The sequence below is a fragment of the Parasteatoda tepidariorum genome, chromosome 2 (genome assembly GCF_982258835.1).
Source record: "Parasteatoda tepidariorum strain Cologne lab strain chromosome 2, Ptep-v5.0, whole genome shotgun sequence".
Lineage (NCBI taxonomy): Eukaryota > Metazoa > Arthropoda > Arachnida > Araneae > Theridiidae > Parasteatoda > Parasteatoda tepidariorum.
Window position 1 is genome coordinate 46,726,152 of NC_141756.1, and position 25,165 is coordinate 46,751,316.

The 25,165-nt window shown below is 27.2% G+C and overlaps 2 protein-coding genes across 3 annotated transcripts in view; one reads left to right on the forward strand and one right to left on the reverse strand.

The window, feature by feature from the left end:
• The first annotated feature begins 318 nt into the window (after positions 1-318).
• On the forward strand, positions 319-11,372 carry LOC107442826 (protein phosphatase 1L). The gene is made up of 4 exons (XM_016056483.5): positions 319-890; positions 2,102-2,282; positions 6,473-6,603; positions 7,587-11,372. Exons 1-4 carry the CDS (start codon positions 465-467, stop codon positions 7,950-7,952), a joined length of 1,104 nt encoding a protein of 367 aa, XP_015911969.1. The 5' UTR covers positions 319-464; the 3' UTR covers positions 7,953-11,372.
• A 4,465-nt stretch (positions 11,373-15,837) lies between these two features.
• Positions 15,838-25,165, reverse strand: part of LOC107449835 (serine/threonine-protein kinase PAK 2) — a 53,367-nt gene continuing 44,039 nt past the window's right edge. Inside the window, exons 12-14 of one of the 2 annotated variants that reach the window (XM_087157269.1) lie at positions 23,487-23,683; positions 22,568-22,705; positions 15,838-17,617 (exon numbers count right to left, since the gene is read on the reverse strand). In XM_087157269.1, the coding sequence (XP_087013395.1) occupies positions 17,516-17,617; positions 22,568-22,705; positions 23,487-23,683 (437 nt within the window). In that variant the 3' untranslated portion in view covers positions 15,838-17,515. The remainder of the gene's footprint in view (positions 17,618-22,567; positions 22,706-23,486; positions 23,684-25,165) is intronic. The other variant, XM_087157270.1, reaches the window with a different exon arrangement.

The following is a 25,165-nucleotide window of genomic DNA, read 5'->3' on the forward strand; positions in this document are numbered from 1 at the left end:
GCTGATAGTTTTGTTATAGATTTTAAAGACTTGATAATAAGAGATCGTTTCTAAATTTTAGAAATGCATAGCTAAATTTGTGTAATTTAAAAACTAAAAGTTATATAAAATTTGCACGAACATTTTGGCTACTTGAAAAATCATACATTAAAAACGCATGCACTGTACATAGGGTGAAACAGTTTAATCAGTTTTAAAACATGTATCTTTACACCTTCGTACAGAAAAATTCCATTTTTTCCCACTCCGTTAGATTCGTTTATTCTCAAAGGGTTGAGCTTCTAAATTAAATTTAGTTTCTATTATCACGGTAACCGCTGGTTTACTTCTTGTTATTTTTGTGTTTTATTTTCGGTCTTATTTCTTAATTCTAATTATCATCTTACTCTGTAATTTCATGTAATGTGCGATTTGTGAAAACAATGATATATTTTTTAATAATTTAACATCAATCTGTTTAAGTCATGGAGGATGATTCGGAAAATGTTGTTTTTTATGAAGCGATATTAAAAAATCTTAGAATATTATCAAGTGTATTTTGGAGTTTCCCGTTCACATATGTGTCGAAAATATTCTCAGGACCTGGTTATAATAGGACATCGAAATTTGAAATATTTCTTACCATATTTGCTGTAATTACAACCGTTGTAGTCTTCTATCATTCATTCGAATTTTTGCGTAGGATTCTGTATAAACTATACCCTGTGAGACTTAGAGGCTTTCTTTTTGGTTCAAGAAAAAGTAAACATTCATGGGAATATTCAAAAGACAATTGCTTTGTTTATGCGATTAAAGGACGAAGAGCCAAAATGGAAGATAGATTTAGTGTTATAATTGATAATGAAAGTGGAATATCTCTTTATGGTATCTTTGATGGCCATGGAGGAGAGGTAAACATCTTCAACTATCTGCCAATCGCTGAATATTGCAATCATTTACGAAAATTTTATCATATAATAGTTGCCATGATTAAAAACTTATAGATTATTTTTAATTTGAGCAAATTGTATACAGGAGTAAAAATTTAATCACTGGATCTTTTGAGAAACTTAAAGGTATTAAGTCTGTACATACTCTCACAGATCCATTCTCAGAGCATATTTTGGTATTGGTACTCAACTAACTACAATCGCAAAGACATCATTAGATTTTTGAACAGTCAAAATTTTTTAAAAATAAGTGTGTAATGGTTTGCTTGAAAGATGACTACAAGTTAAACGATTGAGGTGGTCCACTTTTGAGATATTGTTTTTAGTTTCTCTGGAGGAAGTATACAAATTTGGCTATTATTTTGGTCCTCGTAAGAATGAAGAGATCTTCCTTTGAATTTTATATTTAAAGGAAAATTAGAGTTATTAATGTGAAATTTAACAAAAAAATAAAGAAAAACAGTAAAATATTTACAATTATGAAGAGTTACGCTATTTCGTAACACATATTAGCATGCCAAACCTTTTTACATGAATAAATACAGTGGTCGGTGTTACTATAATTTTTTTGCTGGTTCTTTTATGACAGCAGTTCTAAACCAGCTTTAATTTTGTGCTAAGCATTATTTGCTTTAATTGATGCGAGGGTATCGTGGAGATTCGTTTAAGTCATTATTATTAAGTGTATGCTTTGATAAACATATGAAACAATCAAACAATTTTTTTAAGTTATTTGTTTTAAATGAGATGGCTTTTCATATTTTACTTAATAATTATTAATTTTGATTTCATTTATTTAATATGTTACTCTTACTCTGTATTTTAATTCATGTGATTATTAATTATAGTCACTAAATTAGTAATAATATGTGATGTCTGGTAAAAGCTTTTATTTTAATATTCAATTAGTAATGTTATGAGAAATCGAGGCTACATACACACGAATTTTATCTAATGTTGCAGATTCCATGATATCTTAAGACACGGCTAAGGGGCAATATTGAAAGTATACTGTATTATAATTTTTGAAATGTTAGTTGTTAAACTATAATTTTTTTATTTGTTCATAAACAAAAATGTTTATAGTGTAAATTACAAGTAATAAATTTTTTAAACCAATGTTTTGCAAAAATTTGTTTGTATGAATACTTAAATATTTTATTGTGTTTTAGTTTGCTTCGGAATTTGTTGAAAAGCATCTGTTTAAAGAATTATTAAAAAAACTTCAAGAAGTTGTACAGAATAAACCAGAAGACAAATTAACCAGTGAATTTGCTCGAATTTTAACAGATCGTATTTTAGAAATAGATGTAGAGCTACTTGCTAAAGTTAAAGCCGCTAAAGATGTTGCAGGTAACACAGCATGTGTAATAAATTTTGTATACATTTGTAATTATTTTTTTCTTTTATTTTACAGTGACTTCATTGATTTTTTATGAATATTAACTAACTCACAGGCATTACAGTCCATGTTTGACCATGGTCTCACTAACAATTTTCTTCCAAAGTCACCTGTCTCTAACTCTTTGTTTCCAGTTTCGGACTTATGGAGTCTGTAGGTCTTTTTCCACCTCGTCTAACCATCTCTTGGTCGGACTTCCTCTTTTCCTTTGGCCCTGGCACTGCCCCTTGAAATATCTTAGTGCCTCTGTTTTCCTCCATTCTCTCAAGGTGTCCTAGCCATTGAATTCGTTTTGCTTTTATATAATTGATTATATCTTTTTCTTTAAATAGTCTTGCAATTTCAAAATTGTATCAACTTCTCCACAGATCACCCTCTCTGACAGGTTCAAAAATAGTTCTAAGAATTTTTCTTTCCCAGTTAATCAGCATTTTTTCTTGTTTCTGGGTTGGAATCCATGTCTTTGATCCATAAATAACGGTTGGTCTGATTATAGTTTTATAAACCTAAAGCTTTGTTTTCCTTGTTATTACTTTTAGCAATCTCTTAAGTGCAAAATAACTGCAATTTCCAGCATTTAGTCTTTGCTTAATCTCTGGCATAATATCATTGTTTTCAGGGACAACAGAACCCAAGTTCAGTGATACCTCGAGATACGAGTTTAATTCCTTCCGTAACCTTGCTCGTATGTCAATTTGCTCGTATCTCAATTTGCTCGTATCTCAAAGCAATTTTCCCCATTGAAATTAATTGAAATGCCATTAATCCGTTCCAGCCCCAAAAATGCTACCCCCAATTGTTTTTGTTACGTGTTTCTGAATAAAAATAAAAAAAACATTTATAAATGACAAATATTGTGTAAAAGCATTATAAAATGAGAATGTAAAGCAAAAAAACTAGTTTTATAAAGTGTACATACATATTTGGTCACTTAAATGCAACTTACACACAACTTAAATGCTACTGCCTGCTTAATTTTAGTCACTGCTTTTCACTTCACTGGTCTTTGCTTTTTTAACCGGATTAAGAAAAAAAAAACTGTCCAAGGAGGTTTGTTTCTTCCTCCTTTTCAGAATGGTGCAGAAATGAGTTAGGCAAGTGTCTTAAATATCTCCGATGTACGACCAATTGCAACTTTTTCGGGGTGTTTCTTTTCCACGAACTGTGAAATTCTCTTCCACATTCCCAAGGACTCTTTTATATCACTTTTAGAAATAACCTCCTCCACCTCTAGCTCTTCCTTGAAACCAATTTCTTGTAGAACTCCCGAATGCTGCTGCGACTGTAACTTGCAATTGCTCGGTCGTCAGTTCCTGAGAGTGCTCCTCGGCGAGCTCGTTTACGTCCCTCTCACCCATCACCAGGTCCATAGATTTCCCCAGAGACACAATTTCCTCCTCCACTGGCACTTCGGGTTCGAATAATTCGAAGCTACCGACCCAGGCGACAGCACAATTTTCGGCTACAGATTCTTTCATGCACAGGTCAAGGTCCTCGTTATAACTCAGACAGGCCTGATCAATAATTCTGAGGCATATCACGGTGTTAAGGTGGTTCTTCCAGTACTCTCGAAGGGTGAGGTTTGTGTTCTCTGTCACCTCAAAGCAGAGCCGGAACAGGTGCTTAGTTTACAGCTTTTTAAAATTAGAAGTCACCTGCTGATCCATGGGCTGCAGGATAGGAATGGTGTTAGGTGGTAGATAGAAAACCTTTATAAACTTGAACTCCTCGAGTATGTCATGTTCGAGGTTCGGTGGGTGAGCAGGAGCATTGTAGAGGACGAGAAGGGCTTGCATGACCGTTCCTCGTATCTCAAATGTCCCTCGTATCTCAAAACAAAACTTCGCTCGTTCGACAGCTCGTATCTCAAATAACTCGTATGTTAGGGCACTCGTATTTCGAGGTACCACTGTACTTAAATTCCCTAACTCTTTCAAATTTTGTCATTTCATTAATTTGTAGTTCTGTGTCTATATCCATTCCCTTGGAATCCATTAACATGTATTTGGTCTTATCGATATTTATTTCTAAACCAAAAAGACTAGCTTCTTTGGTTAAGTCTTTAAAAGGGTCAACAAGTGCATTTTTATTTCTTGCTATCAATATTACATCATCGGCAAAAGCAAGAACTTGTTTCGTTCCATTAAAAGTAGTACCTCCTCTATTTGATGCTGTGCTACGCATAACTTTTTCAAGGCATACATTAAACAACAAGGTCGATAGAATGTCACCCCGTCACAATATCAAATTCCCTGAACATTTTGTTTTGTACCTTTTTATGAATATTTGAAATAAAATATAATATAATATTTAAAAATATTTGAAAGGAAAAAAAGGACATTTTTTGAGTTTGATTAAAGAAATTATTTGCAATAGCTTATTATTGAATTCTATTTTGAAAGTAATTATTTATATGTAGGGTTCACCCCAGCAATGGAAATTTAGTCGTCCACTAGGACCACTTAGGCATTCATTTTGTGATCCAAAAACTTATTATGGTAAACTTGAGGGATAAAAATCGAACTGTACAATTACATAATTCATGTTATGGTACCCATCAAAAGTTATTTATTGCCTTTTACAACACTCTTAAGCTCAGAGTAACATAGAACTCTCTCAAGGTTCATTAGCTCATAAATATTGAAGATTAGAATTTATTAAAATTATGTGTAAAAAAGCTAAAATAATATTAGTAAATAGATTCAGCATAGAGATTAGAATGCTGAGACCAAATAAATAAATAAATGAGGAAAACAGAAAGTAAGAACTGACAAAATATCACATTTGAAATAAATTATCTAAAAATTATAAAATTATTTCTAAATATAATTATAAACCAATTATAATATCAGTACATGAATCATTAAGCACAACATGTAAATTTGAAATTTCTCCGTTTAAATTTAAATTTTTTTTGTATAGTTATTTGTTTTTCTGTTATTCCATTTGAATACTACATATTTGAATTCCACACCATGCATAAAACAACATAATTAATACAATAAATTTTATAAATACATGGCATTTGTTCCAAAAAAATATTTTTTGTTACTGTTATGTAAATTCCAAACATATTTAAAACCGACAAATTTGTTGTTTATATGCATGATTTTAGCACATTTTGTGGAAATGAGAATGTTTGGCGACAATTGTTGCCATACTGGCGTGAATCCTAATTATATATAACTACTCATTTCTTATGGCTCTATATATGTTTAAATAGTTTTTCTGGACACAAAAGAAGCAATTTATTGTAAAAATTAAGTAATCAGTAATTATTAAATCAGTAAATATTGAAGAAATAGTAATAATTGAAAAACTTCTGTAATAATATGAATATTAACTTTCTCTTTTATTTATTCTTTTTTTTTTCTTCCCATTTTAAACTTGAATCCCTTATAGTTAAAATTGATGATTGTTTGTTAGTAAAACTACATAGAAATTCAAAGTAGGCATATCAAATATAAACTAATTTTCTTTCTTTTTTCTAGCCTTGATTAATGTTGATTTGGTGAAATGTATTTTAAAACCAAAGAAATTTTGTGTTCACAATGTGAACAAATATTTTTAATTTTGATCCATTCTGAACTATGAAGAAACCAAAGAAACTTCTGTGTTCCCAATGAACGAAGTTTGCTTAATTAAAATTTCATACAGTATAGTTCTGGAAGAAATTTAAAATATATTTTAAAATCAATAAGTTTAAATTTTTTAGAGAGATTTTTCCAAATTCAGCCAAAAAATTCCAGTAAATTTTTTTTGAAAAGCTTCTTTATGATTAAAAGTTTATAGAGTAAATTATTAAATATCATTTTGTTTCATTATTCCATTAAGCTTCTTGGATATAATGAAAAATGAAAGAAAATCAATCAAAAATAAAATATTTATTGTGCAATTTCTACAATTTAATGTAAATTTATTAATTATGAGATGATAATTTAATTCTCATACATATTTAAATGAAATTGTTTTAAGAAACAGATTTCATTTGTTGGTTTTGATCTATTGATTTGTTTTCATTTTTTTGTAATCTACATTCAATATATCAATATGTGGTACAGTTACCTGTAAATGTTTTCTGTTTAATATGTTATTTCAAATCTGAGTAATAAATTAAAAAGGTTGATTTTTTTCCTCTTAGGTACAACAGCTTTGGTAGCAATTTTATATAAGAACCAGTTGATTGTTGCAAATGTTGGAGATTCAAGAGGAGTTATTTGTGATAGCAAAGGGAATGCTATTCCTTTATCTTTTGATCATAAACCAGATCAAGTGAGTTATTTTTTTATTTTAAAAAACTAAAGGGTGTTTTTACTTTTTTCAATACCTTCTCTCCTCAAAAAAATCTGAATTATTATTTTTTTTTTGTTTTATTAAAAGAAAATCCTTGCAATAAAATCTGAGCATGGGTGCAATTAAATCTGAGCATAACAATGAAGTGACAGCTGTAATTTCTACTGATGAAGTTAAGTTTAGTAAATTATAATTTATAAATACTTTATAAATTATAGTTTTCCGGTCATCATCTTGGAAGAAAAAAAATACCTTTCAAAAGTAATAGTGACAAAATAAGAAATAGGTGATCAAAAGTTTGTTAAATAATTGTTTCTGTTTGTCAATTCAAACGGGTACTTTTGGAAATGTGTTTAAATTTTCCACTGTTTACACGGTTCTTTTATTTAATATAGTAGAAAAATTATTTATTCTTAAAAAGTTTTAAAGTTAAAATCCATAAACTCATTTAATTTTAATATTACATGTCAAATAATCAGAGAAGAATGTGAAAGTCAACTATTGCATTTTTCTTATTTCAATGCCAATTGAAGCCATATCTGACAAAATAATCTAAAAAATTTGAATAGAACAGCTACAACCTAATTGACTACAAAGTTTATAGTTCACAATCTCTCATCACCCTGGCTCCAAATGTTTTGTTGCTGTCACATATGAAGTTCTACATTTACCATCCTTTTTTTTCACTTTAAACTGCAATGGGGTATGCCTATGTCACAGTATTCTATTATGATTTTTGTTACTATAATATACAAACGAATAAAACTGAATGCATAAGCAATTGTCACATGTAAAATCTTGAATAATTTTTGATAATTTTCTATTTTTTCTATCATTAACTATTGTAATATTTTAAGTTAAATAAGAACATGTCTAAAAATGTTAGATAAACAGTTACTTTATCTGATTTAATGATAAATTTTATTTATATATATTATTATTTTTCTTTCTTTTATATTTAGTTGAAAGAAAGACGTCGAATACATTCTGCTGGTGGGTTTATCTCATTCCATGGAGTATGGCGTGTTGCAGGAATTCTTGCTACATCTCGGGCTTTGGGTGACTTCCCTCTTAAAGATAGAAATTTAGTCATTGCTAGACCAGATATTTTAAATTTTGATCTGCAAGATTTAAAACCACAGTTCATGATACTTGCTACTGATGGCTTGTGGGATGCTTTCAGTAATGAAGAATCAGTTGATTATGTGAAAAAAGAATGTAAAAGAGATATTTGCCGAGCAGCTAGAGCTCTGACGAGGCAGGCATTTAAAAGTGGCTCATCAGACAATATAACTGTTTTAGTGGTTGATTTTACCAAGAAAACATGACAGTGTGCTCCTATTTAATTATTGATAGATAATAAATGAGATAAACTATTAAATGTGTGAAATATTAAATTTATCCCTTCTGTAAAATTCTGTTTTTATACAACATAGCAGTTTTTCTGTAAATAAATAAATGTCTCTTTTTAAAGAAGAAAGCTTTTATAATCTTTTCTAAATCAAATCGATAGAATAAAGCTTGTTTCCTTAAATCACTCTGGGTTGTTTTATTGTATTAATTTTTTTTTAAAAATGTTCTGTTTTATGTTTGCATAACTTTGTATATGAACAATATTTTTAAAATTTGAACAAAAACTGCTTATAATTTTCTTAGATCAATGATTTTAAGTGCATTAATTTATAATGTTATGTGATTAGATTGTCATTGTTAAAGAAGTTTACCATTACTCATACTGTACAGATTATATATATATATATATAGTTCCATTGAAATTAATTTAAAAGTTGTATTGACTTATGAATTAATTTTAATTACTGTTCGTGCTTCAAAAACTTCTCGCAGAATTTAATTTTTTTTATTGGCAACTATTAACGAGAAATAAATGGCTATTGTGTGTTAAATGTTTATAAATTTTATTATATTGATCTATTTGTTCTCTTAAATTTATGTGATTTATTCCTCAATGTACACTGCATAAAAGATAAATTATATCAGGGGTCTGTCTAGGTTTTTCTGAAAGGTACCTATTTTGTGAAAATTAAAAATTATATTAAAAAATCAACACAAAAATATGGATTTAACGTTTCTTACGAGACACAAAAATAAAATTTTAAGAAAAAAGTATTTTGTGAAACTACCATTTTTCCTAAAGTTGAATTTGTATAGGTACTGCTAAACGGTAGTAAATTTAGCTTAGACAGACCCCTGTATATGATTTATATAGTTTAAAATATTTGATTGATTTTGATATCAAGTATTCTATTTTTTAGTTATAATAGAAAAAAATCCTATAACTCTTTTAGCGATGATCAAAGTATTTTAAATGCTACCCCAGTAATGGAGAATATTAGCTAGTATTATAAAATATGCATTGTGCTAAAAGAGGATTCACATGACATTTTAACTTTTGTTGTTTAATAATCTTCTAGATATAATTGGCAGTATTATTTTGGGGTATTTGCTATAAAGAAATTCTGCATTTTTAATTTTTAGATGTGATCAAAGAATTAAATTCCTAAACATTAAAAATGATTCCTGAGTCATATGGTAATTTTATAACTTGTGGTTGCTTATGGGTTGTGATAATTGAAATCTGATTATAATATGTTTTAAATTAATTTTAAAATTTTCTTCTCTATTGTATAAGCTTTAATGGCTACACTTTCTTTCAATATTCTGTCAAAAATATTTCTCTATGGATTTTTTTCTTTCTTTTTTCATCTTAATGGGAGTGCACACCAATATTTTTCGATCTTTGATTTTATTCTATTCTCTTGTAATTGTTTGAACTTTCTCAATTTGCTAACTGCTAGTGTCACATCCAACTACGTCAAGTTTTTAAATTAACCTATAAATGTCTTTTTAAAATGTTTCATATATTTAATTATTTATGACGTAATTCATTATCTATGCATTATTTAAAAATTAATGAATTATATCAAATCAGCTTTGCTTATTATCTCAAAACTTAAATGTTTTTACCTTTTCCCTCCATAAAATATTTCCTTTCTTATTAAGAATACTATGTTGTTTTTTAATTACTCATAATAGAATGTATTATTTTCATGTAATTAATTAAATTCTCAGAAAACTTGCATGACGTAACCCAGAGTTTACACACATTAACTGGAAAATTCTTTTTTTTTTTTAATGATCAAAGGAGAAACAATATTTGTTATTATTATTTATGATTATGTAAAAATATGTCATCTTTTGCATATACCAACTTATTTTAATTTCACAATTAAATTGTTTCCTTAATATACTTGTTTTAAAAATGGAATTTAATTACATTCTTAAGCTGTGATGTAGATCAAAAGAAAATGAACAGTATTTTTGAGTATACGAAGAAATTGTAAAAAGAAAATTATACAAGTTTGAAATTGTATGATTTTACTTTTAAGTTATTCAACCCTTTCTGATTATTGTTTATTTAAAGCCGCAATCTTTTTAAGTTTTTTGCAATATTTTTTGAAGCAACAAGATAGGTTTTTTTCACTTTTATAAGTATTGTTTTTAATTTTTTTAACCTCAAGTTTTAATTTTATAAATTTTTTTTTTTACATTAGCCTGATATTTTATCTGCCCACATATTTATTATGTATCAAGTATAATTTTAAACAATGTCAGTTTTTATCAATTTCAATTCATTACTACATAGCTTCCAACATTTACCCTCTTTTAGAAATATTTTTTCCGAATGGTAGTAAAATAAAAATTGCTTTGATAACTTTAAGCCAAGAAAATCTGTCAGAACCTAAATCTGTGTTTAATAAATGTCAAACCTTTTGCGTATATATGTTTAAGTTGATAAGATATAATTTTATAAAGATCCATTTTAAATGAAATTTACTAAATCAAAAATAAAATATCAAAGCACTAACTCTGCTCTCCCTTTTAAGTAAAAAAATCTTTGGGAGAAAAACAGAAAAGTTGGCAGCTATGTTTCTGTTGTGAATACAGAATATGTTCATATCTATTCTCAAAATGTTGTACTAAAGTCTATTTCAAGGTTTATATTTAGTAATGATTAAAAAAACATATGTATTGCACAAAATTATAATATGAATTTCAATGCATTGTGTGATATCCTTTTACACGTCATCAGAAAGGGTTAAAAATCAGAAGAAAAATGGGCCAAATTGTTATATTGTAGTTATATCATTGATATATTTAATCCTATATCTAATAATTGCAATCACGATTATTTTTTAAGTTTAAGAATATATATTTATTACTAATGTAGAAATTAGTTCTGATTTGACTTTGAATTAGGTATTAGAATGTTTTTTAACTTTTCAAATGATGTTTCTTATGGAACAATAGTTTTAATTAAACTAGCAAATAGTATGGCAGTTCTGATCAGTTTTAGAAAAGCTAAAATTAATTAAATAGTACCCATGGGTGCCACTACAAAAAAGTTTCAAGGCTGAAGTTATTTTTTGTCCAATTGATGCAGTTTTGCATTGTTTACTGGAATTTTCAGAAATTTATAGCTCACCGACGCCAATCAATTGGTTAAATCAATCAATTGGTTATTTTTTCTTCAAAATAAATATTTTTCTTTATTTTATTAATTTATTTTTTGCAGTAAACAAAACAAAAATAACAGCTAACCTTACATCTTTTTACGCCTTTCACTGGATAATAAATCACAACTTTTTCCTGAAATCATTCATATCTTTTTTTATTTTTACCTCCAGCATTATTTATTTTTGGTCCAAGCACCATATTTTTTTTTATTTTTAAAAAAGAATCTTAATTTAACTTAGGTTAACATAATATGTTAAGGGGGATGCAAAATCAAGGCAAGATTAAGATTCAACTATAATACAAATTTTGTTTACCCAAACAGATGTGAAAGTTCAATCAATCCCATTTGTCATCATACTTTAAAAATAAGATTGACGTAGTGTGACATCATTATTTGGTTATTTCGTAATAATTGTGAAAAATAATGCTTTCATTAAAATGAAATACTTTTTTATTTTTAACAGAAAAATTTAATTTAAAAACATAGGAGTGGCAGATATTCATAGAATTTATTCCAGTGATTTTTCTCAAAACTGATTTCAGACCCCAGGACTGAAGAGTGGCACTCATGAGTATCAATGCTGCGAGCTACTGGACTAGCTCTATACAGTAGAGTCTCGATAATTGGAGGTTGACAAAACCGAGCCTACTTTGAACTTTCAAAAAAAAATTTTAAAAATTCAGAATTTAATTCAAAATATATTATATTTAAAGAAATTTTACTTTATATTAGAACAAACATTAGGTAAATTATACTCTAAAATAATTTTCTAATGTTTAATGTTTTTTAAACACACAGCTGCTTTTTCATGCAGCAGTATTGTACCATTGTTGAAGTTGAATATTGTCGGGTGGAGTTACTCGTATTGCATTGCAGACTCTACAGCAGCGAGACCCTGGTTATGACTCTTTCGTTGCATGGAATCTCATTTTTAGAGCATCTGTAAATTTGAATTATTTTTCACTATTTAGCCTATCGTCTATCACTGTCATGACAGTGTTTTTGTAACCTAAATTTTTTTTTATTTGGATGAGCAGAGGCAAATAGTCTTCATCACCACTGTATTTTTTTACATTTTATCCCAAGATTTGCTAATAGTTATTTCTTTCCACGACACTACAAAACGCTCTTCACAATTTTTTTTAAAGCTCCTATAATGGTTTCCTCTTATTTCGTGGCTTTTTGAAGAAATTGTAGCAACCTTTGACAACAATACTTTTTTTAGATGTTGAGCAGTCCTTGATCTTCTGTATTAAGCTTGTACAGCCCTTTACCTAGCAAGTATATGTACAAGGTTTCTTTAAAAAAGGAGATTTCTGCAACTGGATTCGAGGATGAGCAATTGAAATAAGACTCAATGAACAATTAAAACCATTTGTAATTGTTGTGGGTACATTATTTAGGAACAAGATAGATTTTTTTTCACTAGCTTAGACTTAAGGAAAACTCTAACAATCAAGACTATACTGTACCTAGAGTTAATGTTTAGTTCAATAATTTGATTATGAATTTATACTACAAAAGGGTATCACTTCTTCCGATAGATATAGGATTAAATACTTGAAATATTGTGATTATATATGTGATGTATTAGTATTGTTAGTGCAAGAACTTGTTTGAACAAATTAAATTAAAAAGCTATTAAAATAAAACTGTGCCTTAATATTGTAAAAAAAATAGAAAGTTGAACTTTGTTGAGCTTTTTCTGTGATGTGCGACTTAAATACACTGTTTTATTGTTGAATTTTATTCTGTTATTACTTTTCAGTTCCTAAATAAAGTTTACCTGAAAATTATACTTGTTTTTTAATAAAATAATTGTTTGGAATAAATACAAATATCTATTAGTTATTAAAAAAATCAGAAAAAGTATGTGAAATTGCAGATATTAATGTATAAAGTTTCATGACAAGACTTAAATATTCATTCATGAAGCAAGATAAAAAAAAATTTATTAATTTTTGTAATTTTTCAGTAGCATTGTCACTCTACATCAAGCAATGCAGTAAAGATGGAAAAACTATTAGATCAAATGACTAATTCTACTGATATTATCTCAAAAGTTAGCAAATGTAATTAAATTTTTTTTACTTAATTTTATAATTTTTTGTTTATTAATAACTTACGATTTCATTCATTTATCCATATATAAATATTGAAAAAAAGATCAAATCTATTTTAATCAAATTTTATTCATAAACTATACACACAAATCAGATTTTTAAATTAAGAAATACATTATAAAAAAAAACAGTTGAGCACCCTTAATAGTACAAAAGTATAAAATTATGTTAAAAATTTTTTAAATTTATTATGCATAATAATAGTAATAGAAAATTATTATCCAAACAAATGCCAAATTAAAACGAAAATCAACAAGCAAGAAATTTACACATAAAAAATACAAAACTGCAGAAAATTCATTGTTTTAATGAATTACAATATATCGAAATAAAATATTTTATTACAGGACATAAAAATGCAATTCTTGCTGTAATTAAAATAAGCAAAAAAAATATTTTAAATACATTATATACTATACATACCGAAATTTTATACAAAGTTTAAAATTATCAAAAAATTTACAAATATTTTAAAAATATAAAATTTCACTATTCATAAAACTTTTTGATAATGATAATGTACTCGTACCTAAGCCTTTAAAACTATAGTTGGAGCACTTTTTTAAAACATTTATTATTTTTTTTTTTAATAAAACCATTTTCAATAAAATTCAACAAATAATAAGAGTGAGTAAAAATTATTATATCTTTAAAAAAAACCTGGATTGCTAAGCCATAAATTTTTTTTAATATTTATACAAAAAAATCACTTTCACTCTTAAATAGATTTTAAGTAATGAAAATAATTGATTTGATCATAACTTATAATTTTTGTCGTGATTACTTTTACATAAAAAATGTTAACCATGTTCTAAATTTTATTTCACCACTTTAAATTTAAATATTATAAAAATAAATGTTAATCAACAGTTTCACCTAAAAAAAAAAATACATAAAATATGCATTACTTATTATAATCTTTGCATTGAAAGTTAAATATACTTTACTTTTTAAATAATGAAAATGAATTAGGCATTTTTAATTTATTTTTATTTAAGTATTATAAGTATCATTTTTGAACTATAATTTCTTATAATAGATTTTTTCTAGAAGTTATTTATTTACTTTAACTTACAGAAAACATTCATTATCAAAAGGTTAAGTTTTAAATATTAATATGCAAAATTATTGCTGTTAAAAATAGGGCAACAGGATTTGCCAAAGTCAACGATTTTTTAAATGGGGGAAAAACCCAGGGATTAATAAAATTTCTTTGATAAATAAATATTTATAATTTTTAAGTATAATATATTAAGTAATAGTATTAAAAATGCTCATTATTTGCTTTCGATTTTATAAGGAGTATTTTTAGATGCAGCGTCAAATATATAAGCTAATATATTCCGTATGTAAGGTATTTAAAGTACATGATTTCATTTTTGAGAACAAATTCTTCATGTGTTATAAAGGTATAAAAAAATCTACTTTTATTTTTATTCTTTTTGCTTTTGAAGTAAATGAAAAGATAAAAAGCTTTTAAACTTCTGTTTTTTTCCAAATGATTCCTATATATAAAATTCTCTTTAAATTTAATTTATCATAATTAACATATTCAAAAACCACTCATGAACATACTATGTACTACTAATATCTTCTATTTGCATCTACATTCTTTAATAATTAAATTTCAATCAGATTCTAGAATTAACTTTAAAGAAATTATGTATGTTTTGCAACTTTCTATACTACGTAATATTTTACTGCTCAAACTTTTACAATGAATCATTTCAGTAATTTCTTCATTATGCACTCTTATTATATATTTATAAAGTAAAAATATTTTTAAGTTAATACAGTAACACAATTAAAAAGATAAATTTATAAAACAAGTTTCAAATTGATTCAATAATTACTAAGAAATTCAATCTTAAATATAATTTGATCTTATTTTTAAATAAGGGTAAAAATTAGTAAAATTTTTTATTTTATTTAAGTGGGCTTAGGCCCGTTTTGGAATATACTCATTGGATTTTACAAGACTGGAACAGACATTGGCAAACCCTGTTTAACAGGCTATCATTTCATTTCTTTAGTTACACTATAAGCAAAAAATTCAGTTAAATATGAAGTTACATGAATTGGTGAAAGCTATTATATCAAATATTTATTTATAATAAAATTATTGATATGTAAGAATGGCAACAGAATTCCTCTGGCATAAAAACTAAGCATGAAGGACAGGTGATCAAGACTTAACTTGTTAGTTTTATGAACGAATATGATTTTTTCTTTCTTCCAAAACTGAAATAAGCAGTTTTGAAAATATCTAAATAGAACTATCATAGTGCCATCTTATTAAAATCTAAAAATACAAATTTAAGCAATGATTTAATCTTTTAACGGATACTGATACAAATGTATTTTACCTAAAATAATAAGTATAAATATTTTATAAAGACCAAGAATGTTTATGGCTTATTTTAGATTACATTTAAGTACATAAATGAATGAAACACAAAAATTTATTTGCTATTAATCCTGATTCATAGAAAATATTAATTTTTTCAACAATAAAAATTTACCTGATATAGTTTTAATGTTTTTTTTTTAAAATTTAGCTAATACATTTTAATATTTATATAACGAGCCAAATATTCATCCCCTTTTCAAGACATGCTTAAAACATTTAAAGGCCTCAAAATAAGATATGTTAACAAAATATCATACATAATTTGCTTATACATGTCACTTATTTTTATATATATATATGCCACTTGAGTAAATCACAACCATGTTCAATCAGTATAAAACTTCAATAGAAACATTAATGACTAGAATTACAGATGTGAGAACTTAGATTTTTGTAACTCATTTTATTAGTTTTTGTAAAATTCACTAAATAATTAAATTTTTAAGGTAACAAAAATAAGAAAGCATATTTATTTATAAAAGAATTTACTTAAAAAATAACAAAAATGAAATTTAAAAACGAACATTTGTTAAAATAAAGATAATCATAGTTGTTACTTATCAACCTTTACAGCTAGCTTGAGTCCATACCTTTAATTACTTATTTGTAAATAGCAACAAACTTAGCTGTTAAAAAATATTGTATTTTAGGCACATAAGCAATAAAAAGCTATGAATGGCTTAGTGCTTTCGTATTTAAAACACCACCCATAACATTAGTACATATGCCATGTCAGGTTAGTTATACTAAATTTTAATAAAAAATAAAGAAAACTAAGTATTGCAGAAGTCATTAACTGCTTCGAAGTACAATAATAAACATAAAATAAGTATCTTAAAACATTAATTGAAATTTATTTTAATAAAAGAATAATACATATTTAATTAAAATAATAATGTGAGCATTCCATCGAAATCGATCACATTAAAATGCCAAAGCAGCATGACATGAATCAATTAAACCTTTCCTACAAGAAAATTAAATTTTTTTTAAATACAAAAAGAATTATAATTTAATTTTTTTTAAATAGCTGAAAATATTTAATTATCCTTGTCTTTTCAACAACCAATTAATATAATGTAAAAATTAGATTATTTTAAAAAAGGATTGAAATATAAACATGAAGATTAAGGCGGCAATAGCAATTTTTCATTTCTAAAAATTTTTTTTAGAAAAGCTTATTTTGTTACAGTTTAATTCCTAATTAAATCTTAACAAAATTTATAACATATTTTTAAAACATAGCATACAAACATTCTGAAAAATAAACTATTTAATCTTGTTATTATTTTAAGCTTGGTAGATTTATAGAAAAGAAAGCTATGAAGTTATCAAAAATCATTTAAGTGAAATACAAAATTAACATAAGAAAATATGATATACACATTTAGTTAACCCAGAAAAAAAAAGAAATGTTGGAGCAAGTATTGATGAGCACAATAAATTTATTTGCAATATAAACAAGCAGCAAATAAAAAAAATGAGATCAAAATTCTCCTCAACGATAGCACAGTTCTCTTATATAACACTAAGGTGAAAGAATTACTTATTTAAACAAGAAAAGAAAAAATATTTTTACATTCACAGGGATCGAGACATTTTTTAAAATATATATGTATATATAAAATAGTTCTTAAAGTAATAAAAAAAAAGCACAGAAAATGCACATTCAAACAAAAAGAATACAGTTGTAATAAAAGTACATATCCTCACAGAAACAATTTTTGCTGAGGAGGCAAAGCTCAGTATTTTGTTTTATACAGAATGTGGTGCAAAACAATTCATGATTCAATAAGTTAAAAATGGAGTCCCGATGCTTCACTAAGAATATGAGATGTCCACATGTCCTTTTAAGGCTTCTTTAGCTGCCACAATAAGAGGATGAAGGCTACCAAGTGGTTGAGCAAGTTTCAAAAAAGGATGCTGAAATAATAATAATTATATATAAATACAGTGTGCAAAAAAGGATCACCCTGAATAACTTTTGTTCTAATTATTGGATCTTTATGTTCTTGGACTTAATCTTAATGGTTCAAGGGGGTGACTACTAATATGCTAATTAAACGGTGAAGATGATATTTTAAGTTACGAAATTAGACACAAAAACAAACTTTTTCTGAATAAACACACCTTTCTTTTGGCAGATTAAGATTTCTGACCCCTAAAATAGCCGCTAAGTGAAAAATATTGTGCTCATAATTTGGTCAAGAGAGCGATCCAAAGTTTGGACCCTTTAATGTTAATTTTTCCTTTTGCATATTTCGTCATATCTCGAGAACTTTTTAAGTGAATCGAAAGGTAATTCCACGCAATAAATAAGTTTTAGTCAAAATTTATTATTTTTTATTATTTAAATTAATTATGGTTAAAAAAATTTGAGTTGCAAGGCATATAATTTTTTACATCATTTTAAAGTCGGTAATTTTACAAAAGTTGAGCGAAATCAGTCAAATACTTCCTGAGAAATCAAATTTCAAAAAAGTCACATATTTAAAATTCGATTTCACAAGAAGTATTCAAGCGATTTCGCGCAAACTTTACATTTTGCTATGTAAAATTAGCTACTTTAAAATAATGTAAATTTTTTTTCGGCTGTTATTAAATAAAATAATAAATATTTATTAAAATTAATTTTTTTTGCATAATAAATTTATAATTACTAAAATTTATTTTTTTGCATATCTTTGAACAAACAAATTTTATAATGCGGTACAAAATTTTTTCAATTCGCTTAAAAAGTTCCCAAGGTATGGTAAGATATGCAAAAAGTAAAATTAACATTAAAAGGTTCAAACTTTGGATCGCTCTCCTGACCCAGTGACCAGATTTACCAAATTGCTGTTACCCCCTATATTTTGGGGGTCAAAAATTCAAATCCATCGAAAAAGCTATGTTTATTCAGAGGAAGTACGTTTTTGCGTCTGATTTCGTACCTTAAAATATCGCTTGCTATTATTGATTAGCATATTTAAAGCCGGCCCCTCAAACAATGAGGATTGAGTCCTAGAACATGAAGATCCCATCATTAGATCATAAGTTAGAAACGGTGGTCCGGTTTTTTGGAGCACTGTACATAGATACATATACATGCTGAAATATTATACATATATATAAGGGTGGTAATCGCACAGGGTTTTAAAGAGAGCAAATTAATTTTATTTTACCATCATAATCAGAGAATGAATATCCAAGTGACACACGAATTGAAGTACCCCCAGATAAAAATTAGAGAAAATCTTGCAAAATAAACAGCAAAATATTTCGTTTTAGGGAATAAGAGAAATCTTGATGATTATAATTGGTCTATTAAATAGGTTGAGGGAAAAAGGCTTCTTCATGCTTCAAATAAAAGGAAATATCAAAAATGCTAATGTATAACTGCAAGCCAAAAATAGATTAAAAGACAAGATGGAATATTGAAGTGTGAGAAAGAGCGTTTAGTTTAGAATAATAAATTTTAAAAAAAGAAGAAGACCTAGATATAGTTGAAGCTTTTTATGTTACACACACACACACATATATATATATATATATACAGTGAAACCTCCTGTTATGGACACTCCTGCAAAACGGACGCCTCTCAATACGGACATATTTTTAATTCCCCGGGAATCTTATATGAATAAACCATTACGTACATTCTCCGCAAAGCGGACACTCCCGATACCGGACGCGGACAGTCATTTTGGTCCTGAAACGTTGCTTTTTATCTCTACAAACCGGACACTACTTTTTCTAAATAAATTGCAAGCTAAAAAAATTCAACTTTTCACCATTTTTAAAGCATGTAAATAAAACTTTTTGCCTTATCCATAACTAAAAATATTGTTAAGCTATTTCACCAGCGAAAAATCAATCTTTCTCCTGTCACCTTGCCTTATCTTTGTAAAGAAAGGAGAGAAAATGGTACTGCACTCCTGAAATAATTCTGACATCGGCATCTTTTGATCTTTTCATCTGGACCACACAGGTTATGAGACCTCTCAAGTTGAAATTACTTTTCTCAATGCTTCTTCCCCATTGAAAATTTCTTTAATTTTCTTATCAATTTGAAGACTGTATTTAACACAACTGGGGTAAAAAAAAGAAAACAGAAGTATAATCTTTGAGATGTTTATATAAATGAAACATTTATTCAGACACTTGATAGCTGATCAATTGTGAATAATCATCTCCATAGGTCCTCATGACTTACAGGTATGCATTACTTTTTTTTCTGTGAATCATAGGAGGTTTATTTTCCAAGAAGGTATTAACCATGTTCCCTATCAAATGATAAGTAGGTGTAAGGGGATGTGAACCTAATAATTGAAACGGACTGAGGACAGTACGCTCCTATTTGGTATCATATGTCTAACTTGAGTATCTATGCTAATAGAAAAATTATATTTATTTATCTGTAGCTACATCCAGAATTATGTATTTATATCAAACTTCTTTATATATTCTTTTTTATCTTTCTTATTGTTTAAATAAATATTCTTGTAGATATTTACAGTATCCTTGTAGATATTATTTAATAATTTCTACATCTTTGAGAATATTCAAAAAACAATTTACGGTGTTAAATTTCGTTATTAGGGTACCCTTCCCGTAAACGGACAACTCTCATAAACGGACAAATTTTTTGGTCCCATGAATGTCCGCTTAACGGAGGTTTCACTGTATATATATATATATATATATATATATATATATATATATATATATATATATATATATATATACACACACAAGTTTATTTTCATTTCTGTTTTCCAAATTATTTCATTTTTTCAAAAAGGGGAATCAGTAAAATCCTAATTAACAAGTATTTCAGTAGAGTGCAAGAAGTACTTTGTAAAGTGCTTTTATTTGCTAAGACTCAATGAAAAATTTTTTTTAAAAAAGAGAGAAAAAAGAAAAGAAAGATCTCCAATATTAGCAGCTCTCATAAAAAGATTAAAAAATAATTACAATTATAACTATTTTCACATTTTCTGAGACTCTGCTGGCTACCGTAGACTATGGTGTTAGAGAGACAGACTTTTCTTGGAAAGTACAGAGAATTAAATGAGATGCGAAGAGTTAACCCAAACTCAATTGGAAATTATAAAAATATTTGATATAGTAATAGTTAATTTGCACAATGTTGTGAGTAGGTGTTTTAACAATGATCTCTCTATATACATTATTCTTAATTGTAAAAAATAAAAATAAAATAAAATTTGTTGTTTCAGATTTAAATTAATCTTGTGAGTGTTATGAAAATTTACGACCCGAATATAAATTACATGTCTAATACAGGGTTCCCAAGACCTGGAAAAAAAATTAGTTAATAGTAGCTAAGATTTTACAAGACTACGGAAAAATGCTTAAATCTATCTTTAATTTGGTTAATGATGAAATTATTCCAGAGCTCTTTTTTTGGATCCCTACATATTTCCCTAAAATTAACTACTCATTTTTATCTTAAAACATCCAGATTTATCCCACTTTTGCTACCACTTTAAAAAATGTCCAGTTCACAGGAATCCTGTGATAACTAAGGTTTAGCGACAAGTATTAAATGTATGAAGTCTTTGAATATATGAATAAAAAATTAAAAATATGTAAAAAATATTAAATGAATTTATTTTGAAAAGTAAAAATCTTATTTATAAAGCGTTTTATAGGGGGCATCCTTTTTTTAAGTGAAAAAAATAAAGGAAATAAATATTATATTTTGTATTGTACTAATGTCTTATTTTTCAAACCATAAAAAATAAAAATATCCAACATGAAATTTTTTTTCCAACCTCTTCAGTTTTTAAAAGAAAATAAGACCCTAACTAGTTATACCGCTCTATTTAATTATTTTCAGCAAAGTTTTGGATTTCTCTCTCAATCCCTCTAAGCCAAGTCATCTTTGGTCCTTCCTTTTTTAGTTTACTTTAGAAAGTGTAATTCAAAGCCTGTCTCAATTAAAATTTTCTGGTCTTCTGTATACATGGCTAATCTATCTTCACTTTTTCTAACATTAATTACCTCCATTTTTCTTTATCGCTTTATATTTTACTTTAAGGATACAGTTATAGACCTTTGTTTAATATTAAACTGAAAATTTTAAAATACTGTTCACTCAATTTCCATTTTGAAACAAGTTGATAATTAGCAGCAAATATAGTTACAAAATGTTAATTCCATAGTTTGAAATTGAATAAACATTTAAAAGTTTGAAATATAGTATCAAATAGAATAAACACTCAAAAGTCTATATTGTAAAATTTTAAGTGCAATAGATTAATGGTTATTTTTTAAAAAGAATAATGACAAGTGAACACTAGACGCCCCAAAAACAATAAATCAAAATTTAACAAGTACATTAACCAAAGAAGCTTAGCTGTTGCTGATATATATAAGAATGCATTTTTAAACAGCAGGCTTGACTATTCCAAATCTGATTTTCTTTTAAGAAAAAAAGCTGCTTTGTTAATATTAGTTTATTAAAAAACAAGATATAAATTTCTCCATATAAGGAAGAAGAACCTATGATGTTAATCACAAGCTCTGTCTGTAATCATTGGAAAATTTCAATGTCAGATCAGATTTTTTTCTATAGTGAGATGTATGTCTGCATAATCATTTCAGAAATATGGCAATACTTAAAATGGCTCTACATAAAATCTAAAAAAGTTTTTTCTTTTTAAATAGTCAAAGAATAGTAATACTTTCTAGAAAAACTAGTATGTACCTCCTACTTATTTCCATTTAAAGGAAGAAGAACTAGTCTAATGAATCACAACCCTTTAGACTGAAGAAATTAAAAGAAAAAAATGTATTAATCATACCTGACAGTAAAATAGGTAAGCTATATGGAACAGAAGTATTTTGAAATGTATGTAAGATACTCACTTTAAGAAGAGAAGATGCAGAAAATCTTTTATCAACATCCACTTCTAGGCACTTGTCCAGAAAATCCTGAAATGTGGAAGACAATTTCTCCTTGTCTTTGATATCAGGTCTTCCATTTGTAGCAATCAAGTACAATGCCTAAAAAATAAATTAATAAATACATTGCAAGAAAGTACAACTTGATTTGACAAAAATGAAGCAAGAGGGGTCAGGGCATACTCCAAATTCCTTCAAAAGGGTAAATTGAACATTTGGGCTAAAATGCTTGATTTCTCTTTCAATTGTGCTAATTCTTTTCTGTAGTAAGTTCCTTTATATGCAATTTTTTCTTACTTATAGAATGTTAATTCAATTATTGTCAATTCATTTAATCTTTGCTTTGCTATCATTATTAGGTAAATGCATTAATTTTGTATGTATGTATAAAGTGCCTGTTGCTTATTAAAATCACATTAGTTCCGAGGAAATTTGAATATATAAAGTGGCTTTATAAGCCGATATATTTACGCCTCAGGGAGAGAGTTTTGAAATTTAACCCTTAGAAATATAATAAAAGCTGTATTAATTGCTAGATTTAAATTCTATTTTAACTGTTTCAATCTATGCTTCACATTTTAATTAAACGTTTGATTGATATTTTTAAACTACAACTTTTTAATGACAGAGCTACATTTTTTAATTTACATATTGTCGTTTGATTAGCAAAGCTTTAAATTAGAAATTCAGCATTGTTCGAGAGTTTGTAAAAGTTTTTGCAACTTTTATCAAGAATCAAAGGCAAATTATAATACATGTCAAGAGTTTATCCTTAAATCTTGCCATTGAAAGAATTTTTCTAGCATAAACATTAAAGAAAACATTAAGTAATAAATAAAATCTCACACAGTACGAGTATAAAGGAAAACATAAAAATATTTACCCTCAGAGGATTTTCATTGAGATATGGAGGTTCTCCTTCTATCATTTCAATAGCCATTATTCCTAAAGACCAAATATCTACTTTTGGACCATACTGTTTTTTAGTAACTACTTCAGGTGCCATCCAATAAGGTGTTCCAACCATTGTATTCCTCTTACTTTGCTCAGGTGAGATTTGTGCACAGAATCCAAAATCAGCTGTAAATAATTGCATAAATAAATAGAAAAATATAAACTGGCACAAATTTAGATTATTTACATCAATAATATTAAAAATATACATTAATTGTAGATAGAAATATGAACCAATAGAAATTTACATTTTATAAATTGATATATTTTAATAAACAGTGCTTAAAAGCATTTATATCTTAATAACATGAAAAGCTAATGCTCTAAAGCTATACCTCCTTGTTGTCAGTGCAGTGCATTTTTATGGGCCATAAAAGGATAAGATCCTTAACAAACAAAAAAGATTTGGCTATCAACTTAAACTTAATAAGAGTTAAAATGGGATTTTTATTCTGTTCCATTTTGATTGTATAATTTACAGTGCATCAAAAAAATTACCTCCCTGAATAACTTTTGATTTTATGATCGAATCTTAATGTTCTAAAACTCAATCGTAATGGTTCGAAAGGGTAACTTCAAATGGACTAATTAATTAGTGCAGACAATACTTAAAATTATAAATTCAGAAAAAGAAACATACTTTCTCTGACCTCCAAAATATTTATCTAATTCCTGAATTGGGATGAGTGATACATAATCCACCTAAATTCGAATCGATAAACGTAAATCAAATGACATGAAACATGAAGCAAGACAGCCTTGAAGATCGCGTAAATTACATATCACAACACATGTGTCAGAAATCGGAACAACATGAATAGCAAATGATACAGTTTGAAAAATGCCCAAAGTAACAATTCCTGAATCGCGATGAGTGATACATAACCCACTTTAATTCAAATCATCACGTGTGATTCTTTGATTACTTTAATGCAAAACACAAAATTTGATTTACGAATCATTTTTATGCACTAAAAAAGAATCACTATGTGAGATTCCTAAATCACTTTGATGAGAATCACAAGCAGTTATTCTCAAATCCTTGTTATGCTAGGTAAGATGCATAATTCTTAAATCCTTCTAACACGAATCCAAATACGCGTTTTAGAAAAAACCTAAATGCATATCACTTTGTATGATACAGGAAGCATTTTAATGCTAACCCCAATGAGTGATTTACAAATCACTTTAATGAGACAAGTGCTTCAGAAATCACTTTCAAGCGAATCCCGATGTTTGACTCATAATTCCGAGAATCTGAAGAGCTAAATTTTACTTATTGGTGGTAAAAATTACAGGTAATAATCTGAACAGAAACCATAAAAAAAATGAAGTTAACACAACTTTTGTATTACACATTTCAAGAAACACTGCAAAATGAGTGGTAACTAAAACTATGTACAAAAAAGAAAATCATTTGCTTGAGATTCCAACTTTCCAAGTATTAAGGTGATAGATAATCTGGTGAGAAAAACGCAGGAGGAAAAAATTATGTATTCCCCTTTCACCTTCACTTTACTCATAGGAGCTTTTCGAAAATTGCATAAGAGCAAATTTCTTTGCTGTTTCATATTCGATAGTATTATAACATTCATACCATTTTATATT